Below are 24,585 nucleotides of genomic sequence, written 5' to 3' on the forward strand. Positions count from 1 at the left end.
GTTCCATGACTGGGTGCAATTACATATTTTCTATGATGGACTTTCTTATGAATCAAGGAAGGCTGTAGACCATTCATCAGGAGGTTCATTGAACAGGAAAAAGACTGTAGAAGAAGCCATTGAAGTGATTGAGACAGTGGCTGAGAATGAGTACTACTATGCTTCAGAGAGGCACAACACTAAGGGAGTCATGGAGCTGAACCATGTTGATACAATTCTAGCCCAAAACAAGGTGTTTGCCAAGCAACTAGCAGAACTCACCCGGAAATTAGACACAAAGCAAGTGGCTGCAATACACACACATGATCAAGAGGAAGTAAGCATTGAAGGAGGTGATTGGGAAGAGGCCAACTATGTGGGAAACCAACAAAAGCAATCATATGATCCACATTCCAACACTTACAACCCAGGATGGAAAAACCACCCAAACTTTGGGTGGGGAAACCAGCAAACCCAACCACAAACCCACAAACCTTACAACCACAACCAACATAACAATTCCACATACCAAAACTCCAACCAAAGATCATACCAAGCCACACAAAACACTTACTCCCAACCACCATATCATGGCCAAAATAATCAACCTGCCCAATCCAATCCGAACCAACAATTTCAAGATCAATTAAACAGGATAGAAGGAATACTAGCAAACATGGGTCAGGACATAAATGAGTTGAAAAGCTTTAGGGAAGATGTGAGATCGACCTTAAGGAACCATGGTGAAAAACTCAAGTGGATGGAGTCTCGAGTAGGAGAGCTATCTCAACAGGCCCCCAAGTCAACTGCAGTGTTCCCTAGTGACACAGAAAAGAATCCTAAAGGGGAACAAAAGGGAGTGAGATGGGAAGAATGCAAGGCCATCACCATATTGAAGGAAGTCTCAGAAGAAGAAGGAATCAGACCCTCAGAAAAGGAGCCAGAAATCTTGAAAGAAGGTGTGGAAGAAGCTAAGCAGGAAAGTGAAACTGAGCAAGCCAAGGAAATGCAAAAGGAAGGCATGCTGGGAACATACCAACCAAAAGCACCATTTCCTCAGAGGTTAGGAGGAGGTGAAAAAGGGAAAACATATTCAAGGTTCTTAGAGACATTTAAGTCTCTCCATATCAATATTCCCTTTCTTGAGATCCTCCAGCAGATGCCTACACATATCAAGTATTTGAAGGAATTGCTGAGCAAGAAAAGAGTTTTGAAGGGAGGACAAACTGTAATAATGAACAAGGAATGCAGTGCACTCATCAAGAAGGATATGGTCTCTAAGAAAACAGACCCAGGAAGTTTTCATATCCCCTGCATCATAGGGGAAACAAAAATTGACAAAGGATTCTGTGATCTAGGAGCTAGCATAAATGTGATGCCTCTGACTCTTATGAGGAGGCTACAACTGAATGAGGTGAGATCCACTGATGTAATCATACAACTGGCTGACAAAACTCAAAAGCAAGCTGAAGGGGTAGTTGAGAATGTGCTGGTGAAAGTGAGAAATTATTTTTTCCCCACAGACTTTGTCATTTTGAACATGGAGGAAAGCTACCTACACCCTATCATTCTGGGAAGGCCATTTCTAGCCACTGCTAGAGCGCTCATAGATATAGAACAAGGAGAGCTAATTTTGAGAGTACATGATGAACAGCTCATTTTCCATGTTTTTAAACCTGCATCTGAGCCTGAACCAGAACCTGAAAAGCCTAAGGATGATAGTAGCAATCTGTGTTTGGAGGAAAGCAATTCAGCAGCTGAAACTCTAAAACAATCCTTTGAAGGCAAACAAGAATTACAAGAGTTAAAGCCACAAGAATCAATAAAAATAGATCAGAAGGTTCCTCCTAGCATAAGGGTCAATGAAGAAATCCTCGAGAGAGAGAGGGAAGAATTGTAAAGAAATTTCCAAGAGGGTGGAGAAACAAGAAAATTCCCACTGAAGGTTTCTCTCCGGGAGACAAAGTGATATCAAGTCATTATCTGCCAATCCCACCTGGCCTCAAACCCATTCCTTCCCAGCTCCCTCAAGTGTGCACAATCAGGAAAGTTCTTTCTATGGAACATTTGGAAATCATGAAGGAATCAAATGGGGACGTTTCCATAGTGAGAGGAGAGGACATCAAGCACTACAATCCACCCTAACAAGGGACAACCGTCAAGCTAGTGACGTTAAAGAAGCGCTTCATGGGAGGCAACCCATGTTTTAGTATCCTTACTCTTTATTGTTTTGCTCTGCATCTAATAAAGCATGGTTTCTTATGCATGAACTTGAATCCTCAGGACAACTGTTGATAAAGTGCACTAAACATTGCAATGTAAAATACAATTGGTCTCTAAGTTTGGTGTACCTGAAGGCACCCCCAAATCTTATTCAAATTGTATTCAATCTTTCAAGGTGCACAACCAAACATTAAGTTTGGTGTTCCTTTTAAACACAGTTAATGAAAAGCAAGAAGTTCCTTTGGATTTAGAAATTCATGACAAGTAAACCATTGCACGTTTTAATACTTTGATTTCAATTATTTTAGGTAGTAAAATTGTTTAGGATCAAAGAGCCAAAGTGACTATGATTTATTAGAATTATGCACAATTATTAAGGACAACCAACATGGATTTCATATCATCAGGAGACATTACCAAACACTAAGTTTGGTGTCCAGTAATAAGTGTGCATACATACAAAGGTCACGGCTATAAGCTCATGAAGACAATCATTGATTTACAATTCAAAAAGAATAAAAAACATGTGCAAGTACTATTCATTATTCACATGGACCGAAAAATAATAGCAAATTGGTTTGTTTGTGCAGGTACAAAAGGAAGGATAAGAATGGAGGAAGAAGACAAGGGGGGAGGTACGGTTCTTGGTCAAAAAGGAAGTTCACAAGTCTTTGAAACTAACACATGGGAAAAGGAAGTGCTGCATGAAAAGATAGCTACATGTACAACCTAATGCACCCAGAATACTTCCAAGAAAGTGAAAAGCAATTCGTCCTTCTCCCTAATTCATATATTTACCATCAAGCCATACTTCACAAATCACCCTAGCCATCCATTTTTCACTTGCATGCACTATAAAGAACCACTTGAGGAACGAGTTCCACACCACCAAATCTCCTTCTTGCACATTTTCTTTCATCATAGCATAACTATCTCTTGCCGAAAACAACCTCACCACACTTCTAACAACACTTTCTTACTTCACCTTGTCAACTTTAGCTTGTCACTTGCCAAAACTAAAGAACCAATGGCAACCTCATCTAGCCACAAAAGAAGAAAGGATAAGGAGCCAATGGAGGAGGAAAGGGAATTTGATGCATGGAAATACAAATCAGTTTTCCATGAGATTCAAGCCGAATGGATGAGACCTAAAAGGGTACTAGCTGAGGTTCCCTTTGACCTTGAAAAGGATGAGTTCCCAGGTGTTTGGGAGAAGATCAAAAAGAGGAAGTGGGAGCTCCTGACTAAGCCAATCACTAAAATCAACATCAACTTGGTGAAGGAGTTCTATGCAAATGCAGTGAGGGAAGACTCAACCAAGAAACCCACATACAAAAGCTATGTGAGAGGGGTGGAAGTTGACTTCAGTCCCAAAGCAATCATGAAAACTCTTGGCCTGAAAAACATACGTTTCAGCCAAGCAAGTTATGAAGAAAGGATGATAGGAGAACCTGACTATACAACTATTGCTGAAGACCTTTGTGCCATCAGAGCTGAATGGGTGAGAAAAACAAGAGGGGCTCCAAGAGTCTTGAGAAGGGGAGACCTAACACCTGAAGCTAAAGGGTGGTATGCAATAGTTAGGAGATCCATCCTACCCACTGCAAACTCTTCAGAAATAGTCCCTAAAAGAGCCATCTTGCTACATTGCATTATGGTGGGAGGGGAGATCAAAGTTCATAAACTCATTGCTGAACAGATACAAGAGTTTAGTGAGAAAAGTGACCATGACTCCTGGCTCCACTTCCCTAGCACCATCATTAGACTATGCATCGATGCCCAAGTACCACTTGAAGATGAAAGACCTAATTGGCTATATCCTGGAATGGCCATAACTGCGTACAGAATGACTCTTGGCCCAATTGCTCCAAGACATACAAAAAGAAGAAATGAAGAAGGGCAACAAGCAGAAGCAGAGCAAGAAGAAGGAGAAGAAGGAGAAGAAGGAGAAGAAGAGCAAGAAGAGCAAGGAATTCCAGGAAGAAGGCAACAAGTTCCCAGAGACCCCATGGATATGAGCAGAATGCAGGAAATCATAGAAGGAATGTCTCAACAATACATGAGGTCTCAGGAGAGACAAGAGGACTTTCACCTAAAAATGATGGATATGCAAAGGAACTTTGAATCAAGATTCCTAGATCTGCAAAGGGAACAGAATTCACAATTACAGGAATCCCTCAGCCACATATGCCAACACCAAGATGCCAATATCTTGGCAATCAAGGAAGCCACCACTTTACAGAATGCAAGATACTCAGTTCAAGCTGATTACAACATCAGTTCTCAAATCAAGCTTAACTACATAGGGGAACATCTACACAAGATGGACCCAGCATTCCCAGCTTTTGATGAGTATTTCAAAGGGAGAAAAGAAGGAGAAATAAACAAGGCAATGGTCCTTGAAAAAGGAGTGGAAGAAACAATGAAAAAGGCTGGATTCTGGAAAAAGCTCATAAGAAAAGACAAGGGAAGTACAAGTGGTCAAAAAGAGGTAAGAAGCAAGAAGAAGCAGGATCCCAAGAATCAAGAAGAACCAAGCAATAAATAAGAGGTGGTCTCGTTCTTTAATAATCAAATGATAGTTTGTGAATTGTCTTTATGAGCTTTCTTTCATTATAAGTCATTTAAGTTTTATGTGAAATTTCTAGTATGTTTGTCTGTTTATTGCTTTGAATAAAGTGAATGCCTAGATGTTTGGATATAACTTCACCTTCTTAAACAAATGCTTGCCATACTTGTTCTGTTTCCAAAAATAAAAGAAAAGTTTGAACAAAAGTAACTTGGCTCAATTAGTGACAAATCAAGTAGAATTAAGTGGTGGTATGCATGCTTGATTGTTTAGTCAGCTCACTGGAAATTGAGTGTAGAATTATCATCTTTGTGTAGAAGTTGAATACTGTCTATGGATCTTGATGAATAAATGTCTTTGGCCATGAAAAAGAAAGAAAAAGAAGAAGAAAAAGCCACTGAAAAAGGGCAACCAAAAAGCAAAAAAATTGAGAAAATAAGCTAGGCACCAATGGTTTGAACTTCTGAGACATATGCCTGTGGTGTTTATGTATTAAGGATCTGCTTGGATGAATAGATTCTGTGGAGTGTTTCAACACTTGGTAACTTGGGTTAACTAACCCGGGATTATCAACCAAAAGTCCATTATCAAGAGCAACCTAAATACAAAACATTTAGTCACACAAAGAGGTGCTGGGCACCAATGTCTCAAGAAGAAATGTGAACTAAAATGCCTGTAGTGGATATGTGTAATGCACTGATAAGAAAAAGAAAATGCCAAAGGCTTGTGCAACACATGACACTGAGCAAACAAGGAGCAAAAGAGCTCTAAGAAAAAGAAAAACAAAGAAAGGAAAAAGTGCCAAGGACATAAGAATAACAAGAGGCCATAGCAGTGTTTGATGGATGCAATGAAAAAGTGATAATCCTACCTGATAAGAATGAAAAAGTGATGCTGCAACTTTCTGAATAAAACCCTTCTGATGAACTTCAAATGCTTTCTGTTTCATACTTTCTTCTCAAATAACTCAGGACTTGCTTAGGGACAAGCAAGTATTAAGTTTGGTGTTGTGATGCCAAGGCATCTTAGGCTAGTTTCACTAGCATTTTTCTGTTAGTTTTAGTTGTTGTATGCATTTTCTTGAGCTTAAAGTAACCAAGAATGGTTAAATGAACAACAAAGCAATGAACCATCCAAACAATATGATTTTGATGCAAATTCCATGAGTTTTTAGTTATATTACTTGAATGCTATGAATGGATGATTTCTCATGAAATTTTGCAAGACTTTGATGCAATTGTTTGGATGATTTCAGGGAAGAAGAGGCTAGGCAAGGAAGCAACAAAATCAATAAAGGAAGCTTGAATATCAAATGTGGAGTTTAAGCTCCAGTTTAAGCCTAAACTGGAGCTTAAACGCCAGAATCATGAGAAAGGAGGAAATGCTGTAACTGGCGTTTAACCTCCAGTTTAACCTTAAACTGGAAGTTAAACGCCAGAATGAGAAAGGCACTAAGAAGCATTTCCACGTTTAACCTCCAGTTTAACCTTAAACTGGAGGTTAAACGCCAGAATGAGAATTGAACCAAAGGAGCATTTCCACGTTTAAGCTCCAGTTTAACCTTAAACTGGAGCTTAAACGTGTTCGACACTTTTTCTCACCAAGGAGCAATTCCACGTTTAACCTCCAGTTTAACCTTAAACTGGAGGTTAAACGTGTTCGACTATTTCTCTCCTCCAGGGTTGCTTTCTCATTTTCCACGTTTAACCTCCAGTTTAACCTTAAACTGGAGGTTAAACGTGTTCGACCCAATTGCTCCTCCAGGGTTGTTTTCTTCATTTCCACGTTTAAGCTTCAGTTTAACCTTAAACTGAAGCTTAAACGTGTTTGACATTTTACACCCCTGGGTTGCTTTCTTCCAATTCCACGTTTAAGTTTCAGTTTAACCTTAAACTGAAACTTAAACTTCAACTTAAACGCCACCTTTTGAAAGGGTTTCTGGGCCAAATATATTGAAGTTTAAGTTAGCATTTGAGCACAGATATTAACTTAAACGTATTATGGTATGAAACCCAATTGAATATCATGGTTTATGGGATTGGGCCGGAAGAATTGATGAGTCTGGAACTTCAATTTGTTGAGTCTTGTGTCATTACTTGTTTATCACTAAGTTTGCTCAATGAATGTTACAGAATTGGATCACAGCCTCATCAGGATTATGGATCATAAACCCAAAGCAAAAGGAAATCAAGAGAAAGCCTCAAAGCCCAAGAAACTCAACAGAAGCTCAATTTAGAAAGTGTATAAATAGGATAGAAGTGAAGTTAGTTGGCACTTTGGACAGGAGGGAACTTTTTGATCATTTGCTAGTTTTCATACTCTTTGTAATTGAATTCAGAGCTATGACTCACTAAACCCCTTTCATTGGGTTAGGGAGCTCTATTGTAATTCAATGAATCAATAATAGTTTTATCTTCTTCTTCAATCTTTTCTCTTGAATTTTGTTAGAAAGCTTCTCGATCTAATTCCATTGGGTAGTTGTCTTGGGAAAGAAACTACCCATAATTGGAATCCTTCGGAACCTTGGGAAAGGAATGATGGATTTATGCTAGAGAAGCTTTCTCACAGTGAATTGGATTGAGGTTTGGATGGATATTGTGACATGTAATCCTACCAAATTGTGATTCATGAAACTGTGTGGTATAATCAGTGATCGAGCATCATCTCTTCTTATGAACATTTAAACCAAGGGATTGGGAATTTGTTTGTTTTTAGAGAGAATTGGTGAGCCAAGGAATTGGGATCCAATCATATAAGATTGCCAAGCAAGATTCAATGAATGCATTGGTTGAGGAAGAGATGAAAATGTTTAGATTCGGCGATTTCAATATCTCCTGACCCCAATGAATTCCCCATCTCTGATCTATCCTTTTCTATTTACATTCTGCAATTTCAATTCATGCAATCACCCCAATTCCCTTTTACTTTCAGCAATTTACTTTCTCGCACCTTAATTCTCGCAATTTAAGTTTATGCAATTTCAATTCCTTGCAATTTACGTTTCCTGCCACATTTACTTTATACAAATTCACATCCAAAAGTTGATTTCGCTCAACTAAACAAACTTTTAATTCGAATTGCTCATTCAACCAATCCTTGTGGGATTTGACCTCACTCTATTGTGAGTTTTTACTTGACGATAATCGGTGCACTTGCCGGAAGGAATTTTGCCGTTCGTGCAATTTCCTAAAATCGTAGCTATCAAGTTCATAGCTAGCATCACCCCTGCTTGAGTTCAGACCTTTCCGTGAGATCGTGCTTTCAGAGTTTCGATCTCTTTGGGGAGGTCGTGCTCAAGCATCCTGACTTTGGCCAATCTTGAGTAGTTTTTCCTTGTGCGAGTCTGGTATTGCCCTTTTTAGTTTGTTGAGAGGACTTTTTAGCCTTCTTCTAACTTTCTTTGTCTTTATTGCTCGGGTTTTTTAGTCATAATCCAACAACTTTTCAGGTAGTGTTCCAATGGGGAATCTTTTTATAGTTTGTTTGGACAACTTTTTAGCACCGTTTTGATTTTGCTTTTGCCTTTTAAGTAGTGTCTTTTTTCAAGACTTCATACCTTTCAGCAAAGCATTCCTAGCCTTCCTCTGGCCGTTGCGGGATGTCTTTGTCCCTTTTGTGGATCTTTGTAGAGTGTTGGTACTTTGTTGTCTGACCTCTTTTTGATCACTTCTTTGTTTTGTCCACTCTCTGCTTGGTCGAGGTGGTCCCTGGGGCTAACTTGTCCGACAAATTTTTAGTGTTCTCGTAGAACCTTTTTAGTTAGTCTGGACAATTTTGATAGCCTTGTCGTGGAGTCGTAGCTTTTTTGGCAGAGTTGTGTCCTTTATAGCGCACGCTTTTTGTCTGTCCGACTTCTCTTGTCGATTCTTCTTAAGTTATTTTTAGTAATCCATTTTTAATCAGACCTCGTCAGGCCTCTTTTTATGGATTACTTTTTATAACTTATGTCGACCTTGTCGTGATCGAGCGATGAATTTGGTTTTCATCGTGCCGGCCTGGTCGTGATCGGGAGGTGATTTTGGTTTTCACCTTGCCGACCCTGTCGTGATCGGACGATGAATTTGGTTTTCATCTTGCCGACCTGTTGCTTTGTACTCAGACGATGAATTTTTGCACTCAGATTAATGCGTCTTGATTGGAAACTTTTTTAGGAAATCTGCAAACTTTTAAACAATAAAATGAAGATATGAATAAGAGTGTGTACATGTTAGTGCTTACCCTTCTAGGTCGGGCAATCTTTTAGACCTCGGCCTGGCGCCCTTCTTAGATTGCAGGCATGCCATGACCTTGGTAGCTCTCGCCCCTCGAGGTTGGACACTTTGTGGTGACCTTTTCCCAATACTTCTGAACAACTTAGTATGGTCCTTTTCAGTTGGCTGCTAGCTTCCCTTCTCCTGACCGACCTTAGGTCCATTCGACGCTTTAGTGCTTCCTCTCTAATCTGAGCTCTTTCTCGGACTTCTGGAAGTAGGTCGATCTCTTCCCTTTGAGTTTGGTATCTTCATTGTAGAGGATCACTCTAGGGGATCCCTCTTCTACCTCCACAGGAATCATTGCCTTCATTCTGTAAGCAAATCGAGACGGTAATTCTCCAGTGGTTGAGTGTGGTGTTGTCCGATATGCCCCGTGGACTTGTGGGAGCTCTTCTGGTGGGGCTATAGGGAAGTTGGCATGCTTCTGGCATGGTGGGCATGTCTTGGATGAGGCTTCTATTATTGCCCCCTGGTTTGGTGCTGGCTAGTTTTGAAAGTGCATCAACTCGGGCATTTTGTTCCCGAGGTATATGTCCGAGGGTTACCTGAAACTAAAAGTCGATCTTGGATGAGATCTGCTGTGGTGGTCGGTGCTGCTATGTCCGACCTGTTTAGAGCTGGTGGCCGGAGCTGTCGTGTCCGACTTGTTGGATCTGGTGGCCGAAGCTGTCGTGTCCGACTTGTTGGATCTGGTGGAGCTGCTGATCCTTCGTCACCGGAGGGTGGTGATACTTGCAAGAGACTCCGATGCTTAAGTTATCACGTGCTTTAGGCAGGTTTTTAGTAGAATCAGAGTATAAGTTATACTTGGGTGCTCCAATGTATTTATAATAGTGTGGAGTGACCTTTCTGGAGATAAGATAATTATCTTATCTTATCTTTGAGTGAAGTCGTCTTATCTTTAAGGGGAACCGCCTTTATCTTTCTAGGGTTTGGCTGCCTTTAGATTGGGCTGTGTCCTGTCGTTTGGGCCTGCTTGGGCCTCTTATGACGATTTAGCCGAACTCTTTGTGAAGAGGTCGGTCATGGGCCAACCTTCTAAGAGGTCGGCCAACCCGATCCTTTATTGCTCGAACCGATGTATGAACACTATCTACATGCAATCTATCTAAATGAATGCAACTACTTGGTCAAAATAAATCAATTTCCAAGAAAACATATATAAACATAAGGGCTAAAGTAATAGCAATCAAATCAAATCTACAATTGAATTGAGTTATCAAAGATTTTTACAAATTTGCAAGAAAAGTGATGATTCTAGGTGAAAATATGTAATTGAGCAATCGAACCCTCACCGGATGTGTATCCGCTCTAATCACTCAAGTGTTTGGGGTTGATTTACTCAATTCTCCCCTAATCTTGCTTTTCATCTAACAATCAACAATTATTTCATTTTTGCATACAAATATCATGAGGTATTTCCACAAGGTTGTAATGGGACTAGGGTCAAAGTAGGATGCATGGTCAAGTGAGCTTGAAATTTGAATCTTTGATTAACTTAAAATTCCTACCTAACCTATGACAACCTATACAATTTAAGTGCTAACCTAACTACCCATTCTTCATTTTTTCACATACTCATGCATTCTCTTTTTTTATCACAACCCATATGCATTGATTTTTATTGAACTTTACTTTAGAGCATTTTCTCCCCTTTTTATTGCATTTGAATCATTGATTAGCCTAAATTATCACCTAACACACACAACCTATACAATTATAATATCAAACTTAGCTACCCATGATCTCACTTTTACCAATACACACACTCATGCATCAAATTCACTCACACATGCATTGATTATTATTGAATTTTCTCATTGAGGTGATTTTGTCCCCTTTTCATTATTTTTTTTTTCTTTTTTTTTTTTTTTGAAACATAATATATATACCAACTCATCAATGCATATGGTTCTTATAATATTACATGAGCATGTATCCAAATTTCCAATATTTTTCAACAAGAATAAAACACCTATCCATCAACCCAAGTTTTCCACATATTCCCCACACTTAAACATCATACACACTCACTAACTTAAGCTACTCAAAGATTCAAATAAAAGACATTTCATTATTTTTCGCTTAAGGTTAATGATGTGGTAAAATAAAGAACAAAAAGGGGGCATTCATAGGCTCAAAGTGGCAAACAAAGGTGAATGAAATAGTAGGCTATTTGGGTTAAGTGAGCTATAATGAAGTAATGGCCTCAATCATATAATTGCATAATCATACATTAAATAATGGATATATAGAATTAAACAAACTAAAGATTGCAATCATAAAGAAGAGCAACACACAAGAATGAAATAAGTGGTCAAATAATGTAACCACACAATAAAGCTCAAAAACTCACAAGTTGTATGTTCTTCAACTCAAAAACCATATTCCACAATGTATAAATCATGCAAGTTTCAATGAAAATGTTTTAACTCAATTCAATTTGAATTTCAATGCCCTTTATAAAAAATAAGTTTCCTGGAAATTTCATTAATTTGACTAATATTTATTCTATATATGTATATAGTGTGATTAGATGAAAAAGGTCAAAAATCCTAAGTTTAATTCCCAATTTCAATCAAACCAAAATAACAAGTGTATAGGAAATCAAACTAGGTGCAATCATCACATCATCCCAAATCACAATCAAGCAAAGAACCAAAAAGAACATATGTACAAGCCAAAATTAAGACCAAAATATCAAAATATGCATAACTACTATATAATACTAAGTTATGTACAAGCAAAATTAGAAAGTGTAATGAACTAAGAAAGTGCAATAAACTAAGTAAAAAGGTTTTCTAAAGATAAAATATATACAAAACAACTAAAAAGTATAAAAAGAAACTAAACTAAAGAGTTCGAAATGAAGCTTGTCACCCAAAATGCACTGCTGAAGTTGCACAACCTCCCCACACTTAAAATGTAACACCGTCCTCGGTGCTCAAGATCATACGGAGCGGAAAGAGTCATCTCTGTGTCACCTCTACTGTCCCAGGCCTCCTCCGGCTCATCACGCTAGGCCTCCTCCTCCTTAGATGCTCGGAGGGAGTGTCAAGCTCAGGCAAAATGTAGGTGCCATCGGAGAGGATGATACTCCTCAAGTGAACAGAAGCTGAAAACTGATTCACCAAACAGCATATATATGAAGTGAACAAATAATGTAAATTTGAATGGAAGCATACATGAGATTCAAGTTAAAAACAAACAGAAGCAACTTCCAATCAAATAAAGGAATCTAAGAAAGCTATCTTGCTTGTTTATCAAAGAATAAAAGAAGGAAGGAGCATTGTTACTATGCACAAAGAGAAAGAAAACAGCTAAAAGTTAATGTTAGTTGAAAAATAAAAAGAAAATTAAAAGTTAAAGTTATGTTAGTAAAAAGGAAAATGGTTAATTGAAAGTGAAAAGAAATGTTAGATGAAAAAGAAAAGCAAAGTTAAAAGTTAGGCAAAGAAAAAGAAAAATTAGTTTAAAAGGAAAAGAAATAGAAAAAAAAAAGTTAGTTGAAAAAGAAATCAAAGCATAAAAGTTATGTAAAAAGAGAGAAAAAGTTAGTAAAAGAAATGGAAGAAAAATCAAAAGTTAGGTGCATAGTCACAAGTTCCTTAATTCCAAAAAGTTTCTAAAGTTTCAAAGCAAGCAAGTTTGTATTCACTTCTCAACAATTCAAAATGTCAAAACAAGTGATGCAAATGTATGTGTAGAGCACATAATCAAATAAGTATTAATCACAAGCAATTTGGCATAAATTGAAATAATGTGGTGTTGACAAAGTTAAAACCTTGATGAACAAGGTAAACAAGGAAAATTTAAACACCAAATTCCAATGATGCATAAAAGTCACAAGTTGAAACAAGAATTGAAAACCTCATCATCTAAGTGACTTAATGTGAATTAAGTATGAATAAAATTAATCAAATCAGCCACATAGATTTAAAAAACTTTAAACTTGTGAGTTTATGCAAAAGAGGCTCAAACTCTCAAAAGAATTTCAAGTTTATGGTCAATTGGGAAAAAAAATTCGCTTGAACTACTCAATGCATAGAAGTAAATTAGCATTGCAAACAAGCAAAGACTGTTAGAAGCATGACCAAAACTTGCAAAGAAGTTCTTGAGGAAATCAGAAATCATGTAGCAAACAAGGGTCTATTTTGACACAGAAATTCGTCAAATAGAACTTGTTTGCTCCAACAACACAGTGCAGTTTAATCGAGCAACCAAATAGGACAGCAACCAAATGGTGACTAACAAAACCCGAAGAAGCTTCCAGCAACCAAGACAGTGAAGCACCTAGCCGGATAATCAATCAATTGAGCTTAGCACAGTTGAAAACTAAAAGCAATGCAATATCAACTCAATCAATTAATATTGAAACAGATTAAGATAAATGCCAGCATCATTTCAGCAGTAAATTGGCATATTTCCCACTTTCAATCAATCAATTCAAACTTCCTATGAATTCATTGACAATTAAACTCAAAAACCAGATGTGAATTCATATGAACTAAGCAAATAAGCCAACATTGATTCAACAACCTAAGCAATTAAGCCATAAACAATCAAGGAACCAGCAGCAATGAGCAAATAATGGCCTAAGATGCAGCCCCAAAACAGCAATAATAAACAATCCAGCAGCAATAACAACTCGAGTTCAGAAATTTATCAAAATCATCACCACTGCAACAGCTATATCTTGGAATTGTTTGTTTCAAAAACCAGCCACCAACAAGAAAAAGCAATAACTAACAACAGGGCAGCATTCTGTTCCTTGAATTTAATAACCATTCCAGAAGCAGCATAAGTTTAACAATTAAGTATAACTGAATCCAACAACCGAGTGCAAATTTACCCAAGAACTCAGCCAACAGCACTCAGCAAAAACAAAGCATAGATAGATAACCAGGCAACAGCATCAAGCAAGCCAGTTACAAACAAAGAAGAATTACTCATTCCCAAACAGCAGCAGTAATCAAAGACACCTAAATCCACTAACCAGTCCAGATTCTCTAACCACCTAATCAACTAAGCATGCATAAACTAACTGAACTAAATTAACAAAAATTAACTAACTAGCTATAGTAAAAAAACGAAATAAAACAGGGGAAAGGCAGAAACCTGGAATGCAGAGAATGAACAGGGCAGAAGGGAAAGGGATGTATGTGTTGCAGCAGTGATGGACGGGGGACGTACGGGGTGACGATAATCAGAGGAGAGGAGAAGGGCTTCATACGAAGGGGAGGGAACAGGGGTGTGGCACGACGGTGTTGAGATCGAAGGAAAGGGGCTCTGATGGTTGCGATAGGTCAAGGGTTCGGACGTGGGAAGGAGGGGCTCTGGCGGCGCTACTGTAGCACGAAGAGGAGGGTCGGGAGCTGGAGGTGATGGTGAAGCAGGGGTTGCGACGGACGATGACGACAGTGAAGAAGATGGAGCTGCGTTGTGGAAAGGGAAGAAATGGGAAAAGAGACTGGGAGAACGAACAGGAAGAAGAAAAGGGGAAAGGGCTGGGGCGGTCGCCGGCGGTTGTGAGCGGCGGTGGGAAGGCGAGGGGAAGAAGAAGAAAGAGAGGAGGAGAAAGCCGCGGTTGCAGAGCGGATGGACAATGATGGAGATTTGAAACAGAAGTAGAGAACTTCGCGGTGGTGATAAGGAAGATGGTGGGTGTTGAAACGGAGAAGGAGAGGATAGGGATGAACGTTGGGGAAGGAGGAGAGGGTACTGAGGAGTCACAAGGTTCTCATCTAAGGGGGGGAATGCGGACGCACCAACCGTGCGGGTGCTCCCAGTAGAAGGGGGTGGACTGGGTGTGCGTACGCACAACGGATCGGAAAATGGGCAACGCTGTGAGCAGAAGCCTTGAATTGAAGTGTGCGTGCGCAAAGTTGACTTTTTTTTTTTTTTTTTAAACAAGAATTCACCCAACAATACAAAATGAATATAAATAAGAAATTAATAAAAATATGCTATTATTTACATTAATTTTAAAATTAATTTAAAATTGTATTTTTTAAATTAAAATTATGGACTATTCAAAGTATTTGTAATATGTACAAATAAAATTCTTTTTAAATTCAATCATCCAAAAACTAATTAAAAATTTGTAAACATACAATTCAAGTAAAAAAAAAAAACAATTTAAACAAGAATACTAACTATTCACATATGTATTTTAAAACAAAAATTTATTAAAGCAAACTAACAACTAAGAGACATATTTACAAATAAAAACAAGTAACCAATCAAAAACAAACTATTCACATATTTACATATTAATAATAGCCAATAATTTAACACTACTGCAATTCTCGACAACGGAGCCAAATTTGACAACGGCCAAATTGCATAGGTTAAGAATTTTATCTTAAAATAGAATTGTCGTTGTAAGTATAGTCCTAACCTGACAATTTGACCATCAATCAAATGAATAGTCACAATCCAAAACAAAATATAAACCGGGAGTTTTAAATCCTGGGTCGTCTTCCCTAGGAGTTGCAAATGAAGTGCATATTATTGGCTACGAGGGATTGGGGGTTGTGATGGCATGAGATTGCAAGAAATATAAAGTGCAATGAAATAAGAAGGCAAGGAAATGTAAATGGCAAGAAAGGTAAATAACAAGAAAGTAACTTAACATGTAAGTAAAAGCAATGCAAATAGAATTTAAATGCCAAAAAGAGCTCTTGGTGAGAATTGGGTAATTAGGGCTTTTTATCCTAATAGTGGACCACAAGTATGGTAATTGTGTGTGAATTAATCCTAATTAGTCAATCTTACATCGAGGATAAGTCAACTAGGCATAATTAATCTCAATCCCTAAGTCCTAAGTCAACACTAAGGGGGTCACTTAGAGTCAAGGGAGACCAAATTAATTAACAACCCACACACAATGTGGAATGGACATCCACCACTCAAGCTCACCCAAACCATTCAATTTCTCAACCAAGAGTGAGAAAAACTATGTAAAAACTCAACCAAGCATTTTATAAAACACTTGGTGAGTATGAAAAGAAAGCATGGTAAATGACAAGGAATAATAAATGCTACAACTATCAAGTAAGGAAAATAAAGATAGCAACTCAATAAAGCAATAAAAGAGGCATGAAACATAAAATTGCATTAAATTTAAATTAAAGTAACAAGAGTGCAAATACATAAAAGTTGCAAAATGGAGAAAATGATAAGATAAAGTAATGAAATTAAGACAATAGAACAATGAAAGATAGAAGAAATTAGATTAAAGCAAGAATTAAAACAAGAAATTACAAAGCAATTAAACTAAAAACCCTAGGTTCTAGAGAAAAGAGGGAGCTTCTCTCTCTAGAAAAACTAAACAAAAACATGTAAAAACCTAAATCTAAGTGCTCCCCCTTTCATTCCTCTTTATTTTGGCCTTAAATATCTTCAGAAAATGAGTTGGACTGGGTTTTGGAGGCCCAGAAATTGCCCCCAACGATTTGTATTAATGACCTCACGTGCATACAGACGTGCGTACACACGACCTACGGTGCGTACACATCCTTGCGCAAAAATTCCATCGTGCGTACGCACGACATTTGGTGCGTACGCATCCTTGCATGAAGTCACCATTGTGCGTACGCACACATCACTGTGCGTACGCATCTTTGCAGCAGCTTTCAAACTCCATTTTCTTCATGATTTCTCCCCTTTTGGATGCTCTTTCTTCACTTCTTCAACCCAAACTTGCCTTGAAAACCTGAAATCACTTGACAAATACATCAAGGCACCAAATAGGATCAAAGTGAATAAAATTTAGCAATAAAGGGGCCTAAAGAGCATGTTTTCACTTTCAAGCACAAATTAGGAAGATATCATGAAACTATACTATTTCAATGGATAAATGCAAGAAAAGCCAATGAAATCCACCTAATTAAAGCAAATAAATACCATAAAATGTGGATTCATCACTCCCACTTAGTTAACCTCTAACTATGAAGAAAAGTCAAGTGGATACAATTAACTTGAGTCCACAAGTCCTAGTCAAATCCTAAGGAAAGACTAGCTTTAGTGGCATTCAAGCCAATAAGCAACTTTCAATTATCAATCAACAAGAGGGTTTGATAACTCAAGTGTCTCCAATTACTCAACTCAAGCCAAGAGGAGAACAATCTAACTCATGAATAAAAGAAACATTTCATCAAACACATAAAAGGCAATAAAAGTAAACATCATAAATTGCAAGAATTAAAGAAAGTTATAACTACAAAGGCAAGAGATCAACAACAAGAAACTAAAGCAAGCATTAAAAGACATGAAAATAATAAATTCATTGAAGGAAATAGAGATCAACAAAAGTGTTCATAAACTAACATTAACAAAATAAAGGAAACAACAAGAGAAGTAAAGTACTAGAACAAGTAAAGATAAAAGAAAAATTAAAGTGAATGAGAGAATTCAAATCTAGATCTAAAAAGAGTAAAACTAAGAATCCTAATCTAGAGAGAGGAGAGAGCCTCTCTCTAGAATTCTACATCTCTCTCTCTCTAAAACTAAAGTCTTTGAATGATCCCCCTTGACCCCTCTTGAATTCTGCATGTAATAGCCTCGTAAATGAGTTGGATCTGGGCTTGGGAAGCTCAGAAATCGCCCCAAGCATTTTCACTTTAAGGAGGTCACGTGCGAGTTGCGACGCGTACGCATGGGTCCCGTGTACGCGTCGTTTGGCATTTTCCTTCTCGCGTGTACGCGTCATGTCACGCGTATGCGTCGCCTTGCGACTTGATATGGGATGAGCGGATAATTTATTAGCTTTTTGGCATTGTTTTTAGGTATTTTTAGTAGGATCTAGCTACTTTTAGGGATGTTTTCATTAGTTTTTATGTAAAATTCACATTTCTGGACTTTACTATGAGTTTGTGTGTTTTTCTGTGATTTCAGGTATTTTCTGGCTGAAATTGAGGGACCTGAGCAAAACTGTGATAAGGAGGCTGACAAAGGACTGTTGATGCTGTTGGATTCTGACCTCCCTGCACTCAAAATGGATTTTTTGGAGCTAAAAAACTCCAAATGGCGCGTTCTCAACGGCGTTGGAAAGTAGACATCAAGAGCTTTCCAGCAATATATAATAGTTTATACTTTATTCGAATCAAGACGACGCAAACTGGCGTTCAACGCCAGTTCCATGCTGCATTCTGGAGTCAAACGCCAAAAACACGTCATAAACCAGAGTTAAACGCCAAAAACACGTTACAACTTGGCGTTTAACTCCAAGAGAAGCCTCTGCACGTGTAAAGCTCAAGCTCAGCCCAAGCACACACCAAGTGGGCCCCGGAAGTGGATTTCTGCATCAATTATTTATTTCTGTAAACCCTAATAACTAGTTTTAGTATAAATAGAACTTTTTACTATTGTACTAGGTGTCTTTTGACAGTATAGTCTCTTGACCATTCGGTCTTTTGATCATTCATGGGGGCTGGTCATTCAGCCATGCCTGGACCTTCATCACTTATGTATTTTCAACGGTGGAATTTCTACACACCATAGATTAAGGGTGTGGAGCTCTACTGTACCTCGAGTTTTAATACAATTACTACTATTTTCTATTCAGTTCAGCTTATTCTTGTTCCAAGATATCCGTTGCACTTCAACCTGATGGATGTGATGATCCATGACACTCATCATCCATCCTTATGAACACGTGATTGACAACCACTTCCGTTCTACCTTAGAACGAGCGCATATCTCTTGGATTCCTTGATCAGAATTTTCGTGGTATAAGCTAGAATTATTGGCGGCCATTCTTGAGAATCCGGAAGGTCTAAACATTGTCTATGATATTCCGAGTAGGATTCAGGGATTGAATGACTGTGACGAGCTTCAAACTCGCAATTGTTGGGCGTGATGACAAACACAAAAGAATCAATGGATTATATTCCGACATGATCGAGAACCGACAGATGATTAGCCGTGCTGTGACAAGAGCATTTGGACCTTTTTCACTGAGAGGATGGGAAGTAGCCATTGACAACGGTGATGCCCTACATACAGCTTGCCATGGAAAGGAGTATGAAGGATTGAAAGTAAGAAAGCAGTATGTTGCAAAGATTCAACAGAGACAAAGCATCTCCATACACTTATCTGAAATTCCCGCCAATGATTTACATAAGTAACTCTACCTTTATTTTATGCTTTATTTATTATTATTTTCGAAAAATCCATAACCATTTATTAATCCGCCTAATTGAGATTTACAAGATGACCATAGCTTGCTTCATACCATCAATTTCCGTGGGATCGATCCTTACTCACGTAAGGTTTATTACTTGGACGACCCAGTGCACTTGCTGGTTAGTTATGCGGAGTTGTGACAAAGTGTGATTCATGTTTGAGAGCGCTACCAAGTTTTTGGTGTCATTGTTGATGATCACAATTTCGTGCACCATGTTTTTGGCACCGTTGCTGGGATTGTTTGAGTTTGGACAACTAACGGTTCATCTTGTTGCTCAGATTAGGTAATTTTCTTTTCAAAAAGTTTTCAAAAATCTTTCAAAAAATTTTCTTCTTTTTTGTTTTTCAAAAAGTATATAATTTTCAAAAAAATTAATAAAATCATAAAAACCAAAAATATTTTGTGTTTCTTGTTTGAGTCTAGTGTCAATGTTTAAGTTTGGTGTTAATTGCATGTTTTTAAAATTTATTCATTTTTTCGAAAAATTCATGCATGGTATTCTTCATGATCTTCAAGTTGTTCTTGGTAAGTCTTCTTGTTTGATCTTCATATTTTCTTGTTTTGTGTCTTTTGTTGTTTTTCATATGCATTTTTGCATTCATAGTGTCTAAGCATGAAAAATTTCTAAGTTTGGTGTCTTGCATGTTTTTCTTTTCTTGAAAATTTTTCAAAAATAAATTTTGATGTTCATCATGATCTTCAAAGTGTTCTTGGTGTTCATCTTAACATTCATAGTGTTCTTGCATGCATCATGTGTTTGATTCATAATTTTTATGTTTTGAGTCATTTAGTTGTTTTTCTCTCTCTTCATTAAAAATTAAAAAAATCAAAAAAATATATTTTCTTTATTTTACTCATAAATTTCGAAATCTTTGGGTTGACTTAGTCAAAAATTTTAAAATAAGTTGTTTCTTGTTAGTCTAGTCAAGATTTTAATTTTAAAAATCTTATCTTTTCAAATTCTTTTTCAAAAATCAAATCTTTTTCATTTTTTTATTATTATTTTCGAAAATTTTTAAAATTGATTTTCAAAATCTTTTTCTTATCTTTATTTCATGATTTTCGAAAACTTTACTAACAATTAATGTGATTGATTCAAAAATTTGAAGTTTGTTACTTTCTTGTTAAGAAAGGTTCAATCTTTAAATTTTAGGATCATATCTTTTAGTTTCTTGTTAGTCAAGTAATCAATTTTAATTTTAAAATCAAATCTTTTTAATTTCTTTTTCAAATCTTTTTCAAAATATCTTTTCAATCTTATCTTTTTAATCATATCTTTTTTAAATCATATCTTTTTCAAAATCAATTTCAAAAATCTTTTCTAACTCCTTATCTTTTCAAAATTGATTTTCAAATTTTTTTCAACTAACTAATTAACTTTTTGTTTATTCCTTATCTTTTTCAAAACCACCTAACCACTTTTCTCTTTCTAATTTTCGAAAATCATCATCCACTTTTTCAAAATTCTTTTAATTAACTAATTGCTTTAAATTTTAATTTTAATTTTATTTCTTCTCTTAATTTTCGAAAATCACTAACTATTTTTCAAAAACAATTTTCGAAAACTCTTCTCTCTCATCTCTTTCTATTTATTCATTCATTTACTAACACTTCTCTTCATATTAAAATTCGAACCCTCTCTTCCTCTGTGTTCGAGATTTTTTTCTTCCCCTTCTTCGATTCTTATTTTCTTCTACTCACATTAAGGAATCTCTCTACTGTGGTAAAGAGGATCCCTATTATTATTTTTTGTTCCCTTCTTTTTCATATGAGCAGGAGAAAGGACAAGAACATTCTTGTTGAAGCAGATCCTGAATCTGAAAGGACTCTGAAGAAGAAGCTAAGAGAAGCTAAAATACAACAATCCAGAGAAAATCTTACAGAAATTTTCGAACAAGAAAAGGATATGGCATCCGAACCCAACAACAATAATGCAAGGAGGATGCTTGGTGACTATACTACACCTACTTCCAAGTTTGATGGAAGAAGCATCTCCATTCCTGCCATTGGAGCCAATAATTTTGAGCTTAAGCCTTAACTAGTTGCTCTAATGCAACAAAACTGCAAGTTCTATGGACTTCCATCTGAAGATCATTATCAATTTTTAACTGAGTTCTTGCAGATCTGTGAGACTGTAAAGACAAATGGAGTTAATCCTGAAGTCTACAGACTCATGCTTTTCCCTTTTGCTGTAAGAGACAGAGCTAGAATATGGTTGGATTCACAACCTAAGGATAGCCTGGACTCCTGGGATAAGCTGGTCACAGCCTTCTTGGATAAATTCTTTCCTCCTCAAAAGCTGAGCAAGCTGAGAGTGGATGTTCAAACCTTCAAACAAAAAGATGGTGAATCCATCTATGAAGCTTGGGAAAGATACAAGCAGCTGACCAAAAGATGTCCATCTGACATGTTTTCAGAATGGACCATATTAGATATATTCTATTATGGCCTATCTGAATTTTCGAAAATGTCATTGGACCATTCTGCAGGTGGATCTATTCACCTAAAGAAAACGCCTGAAGAGGCTCAAGAACTCATTGATATGGTTGCAAACAACCAATTCATGTACACTTCTGAGAGGAATTCCGTGAATAATGGGATACCTCAGAAGAAAGGAGTTCTTGAAATTGATGCTCTGAATGCCATATTGGCTCAGAACAAAGTGTTGACTCAACAGGTCAACATGATCTCTCAAAATCTGAATGGATGGCAACATGCATCCAACAGTACTAAAGAGGCAGCTTCTGAAGAAGCTTATGATACTAAAAACCCTGCCATGGCAGAGGTTAATTACATGGGTGACCCTTATGGAAACACCTATAACTCATCATGGAGAAATCATCCAAATTTCTCATGGAAGGATCAACAAAAGCCTTAACAAGGCTTTAACAATGGTAGACGCAATAGGCTGAGCAATAGCAAGCCTTTCCCATCATCTTTTCAGCAACAGACAGAGAATTCTGAACAAAACACTTCTAATTTAGCCAATCTAGTCTCTGATCTGTCAAAGGCCACTTTCAGTTTCATGAGTGAAACAAGATCATCCATTAGAAATCTGGAGGCACAAGTGGGCCAGCTGAGTAAGAAAGTCATTGAAACTCCTCCCAGTATTCTCCCAAGCAATACAGAAGAGAATCCAAAAGGAGAGTGCAAGGCCATTGATATAATCAATATGGCTTAATGCACAAGGGAGGAGGAGGACGAAAATCCTAGTGAGGAAGACCTCCTGGGACATCCTTCAAGCAAGAGGGAGTTTCCTATTAAGGATCCAAAGGAATCTGAGGCTCATACAGAGACCATAGAGATTCCATTAAATCTCCTTCTGCCATTCATGAGCTCTGAAGACTATTCTTCCTCTGAGGAGGATGAAGATGTGACTGGAGAGCAAGTTGCTCAATATTTAGGAGCTATCATGAAGCTGAATGCCAAGCTGTTTGGTAATGAGACTTGGAAAAGTGAACCTCCCTTGCTCATTAATGAACTAGATACCTGGATTCAGCAAATTTTACCTCAAAAGAGACAAGATCCTGGCAAGTTCTTAATACCTTGTACCATAGGCACCATGACCTTTGAAAAAGCTCTATGTGATCTAGGGTCAGGGATAAATCTTATGCCACTCTCTGTAATAGAGAAGCTGGGGATCATTGAGGTACAACCTGCCTTGTTCTCATTACAATTGGCAGACAAGTCATTGAGACAAGCCTATGGAATAGTAGAGGACGTGTTAGTAAAGGTTGAAGGCCTTTACATCCCTGCTGATTTCATAATCTTAGACACTAGGAAGGAAGAGGATGAATGCATCATCCTTGGAAGACCTTTTCTAGCCACAGCAGGAGCTGTGATAGATGTCAACCGAGGTGAATTAGTCCTTCAATTGAATGGGGACTACCTTGTGTTTAAGGCACAGGGCCATCCCTCTGTGACAAAAGAGAGCAAGCATGAAGAGCTTCTCTCAGTTCAGAGTCAAGAAAAGCCCCCACAGTCAAACTCTAAGTTTGGTGTTGGGAGGCCACAACCAAACTCTAAATTTGGTGTTAAGACCCCATATCCAAACTCTAAGTTTGGTGTTGGGACTATACAACATTGACCTGATCACTTTGTGGCTCCATGAGAGCCACTGTCAAGCTATTGACATTAAAGAAGCGCTTGTTGGGAGGCAACCCAATTTTATTTATCTAATTTTAATTTTATTTTATTTTATTGTTATTTTGTGTTTTATTAGGTACATGATCATGAGGAGTCACGATAAAAATATAAAAATTAAAAATAGAATCAAAAACAGCAGAAGAAAAATCACACCCTAGAGGAAGCACAGGCTGGCGTTCAATGCCAGTAAGGAGCATCTGGCTGGCGTTCAACGCTAGAACAGAGCATGAATCTGGCGCTGAACGCCAGAAACAAGCAACATTCTGGCGTTTGAACGTCAGGAATGTGCCTAGAAGAAAAGCTGGCGCTGAACGCCAGTAACAAGCATGAAACTGGCATTCAACGCCAGAAACATGTTACATATGGGCATTGAACGCCCAGAATGTGCACCACTCGGCGTTTAAACGCTAGATTGGTATGCAAAGGCATTTTACATGCCTATTTGGTGCATGGATGGAATTTCTTGACACCTCAGGACCTGTGGACCCCACAGGATCACCTTAGGATCTGTGGACCCCACAGGATCCCCACCTACCTCGCCCTCTCTCTCTCCATTCATGGTCATCCCTTCTGTTTTTCATTCACCACCTACATCTATCCACTCTTCCCCATACACCACCTACCTTTAAAATTCAAATTCTCTTTCCCACCCAATCCCACCCATATAGCCGAATACACACATCCCTCAATCTCCTCCATATCTTCTTCTTATTCTTCATCTTTTCTTTCTTCTCTTGCTCGAGGGCGAGCAATTTTCTAAGTTTGGTGTGGTAAAAGCATAGCTTTTTGCTTTTCCATAACCATTAATGGCACCTAAGGCCAGAGACATCAAAAAAAAAGGAAAAAAAAAGAAAAAGAAGAAGAGAAAAAAGGGAAGACAAAAAGCTTCCACCTCCAAGTCATGGGAGATGGAAAGATTCATGTAAAGGGTCTATAGCTCAGTGGTAGAACATTTGACTGCAAATCAAGAGATCCCTGAGATACCTCAGGGATAAATTGTCCTCCACACAATTATTGGGAGCAACTAAGGATAGGAACACCAAAATTACTAGGGATCATGCAACAGAAGCAAGGAAGAGACATAAAGGAGCTCAAAAAGCACCATTGGACCTTCAAGAAGGCGCCACCCTCACTCAGGTGGATTCATTCCTTGCTTTTATTTCTTTCTGCTTTTCGGTTTTTATGTTGTGTTTATCTATGTTTTGTGTCTCTACTTCATGATCATT

The 24,585-nt window shown here is 37.7% G+C and overlaps 1 protein-coding gene and 1 non-coding gene across 2 annotated transcripts in view; both read right to left on the reverse strand.

The window, feature by feature from the left end:
* Nucleotides 1-11,710: 11,710 nt before the first annotated feature.
* LOC130980743 (uncharacterized) overlaps nucleotides 11,711-24,585 on the reverse strand; it is a 47,560-nt gene continuing 34,685 nt past the window's right edge. Inside the window, exons 2-3 of the mRNA XM_057904393.1 lie at nucleotides 14,143-14,868; nucleotides 11,711-12,146 (exon numbers count right to left, since the gene is read on the reverse strand). Coding sequence (XP_057760376.1) covers nucleotides 11,994-12,146; nucleotides 14,143-14,868 — 879 coding nt within the window. The 3' untranslated portion in view covers nucleotides 11,711-11,993. The remainder of the gene's footprint in view (nucleotides 12,147-14,142; nucleotides 14,869-24,585) is intronic.
* On the reverse strand, nucleotides 21,519-21,622 carry LOC130984504 (small nucleolar RNA R71). The gene has a single exon (XR_009088439.1). It is a non-coding gene; the product is annotated as a small nucleolar RNA R71 (small nucleolar RNA).

This window comes from Arachis stenosperma, chromosome 5 (genome assembly GCF_014773155.1).
Source record: "Arachis stenosperma cultivar V10309 chromosome 5, arast.V10309.gnm1.PFL2, whole genome shotgun sequence".
In the NCBI taxonomy this organism is placed as follows: domain Eukaryota; kingdom Viridiplantae; phylum Streptophyta; class Magnoliopsida; order Fabales; family Fabaceae; genus Arachis; species Arachis stenosperma.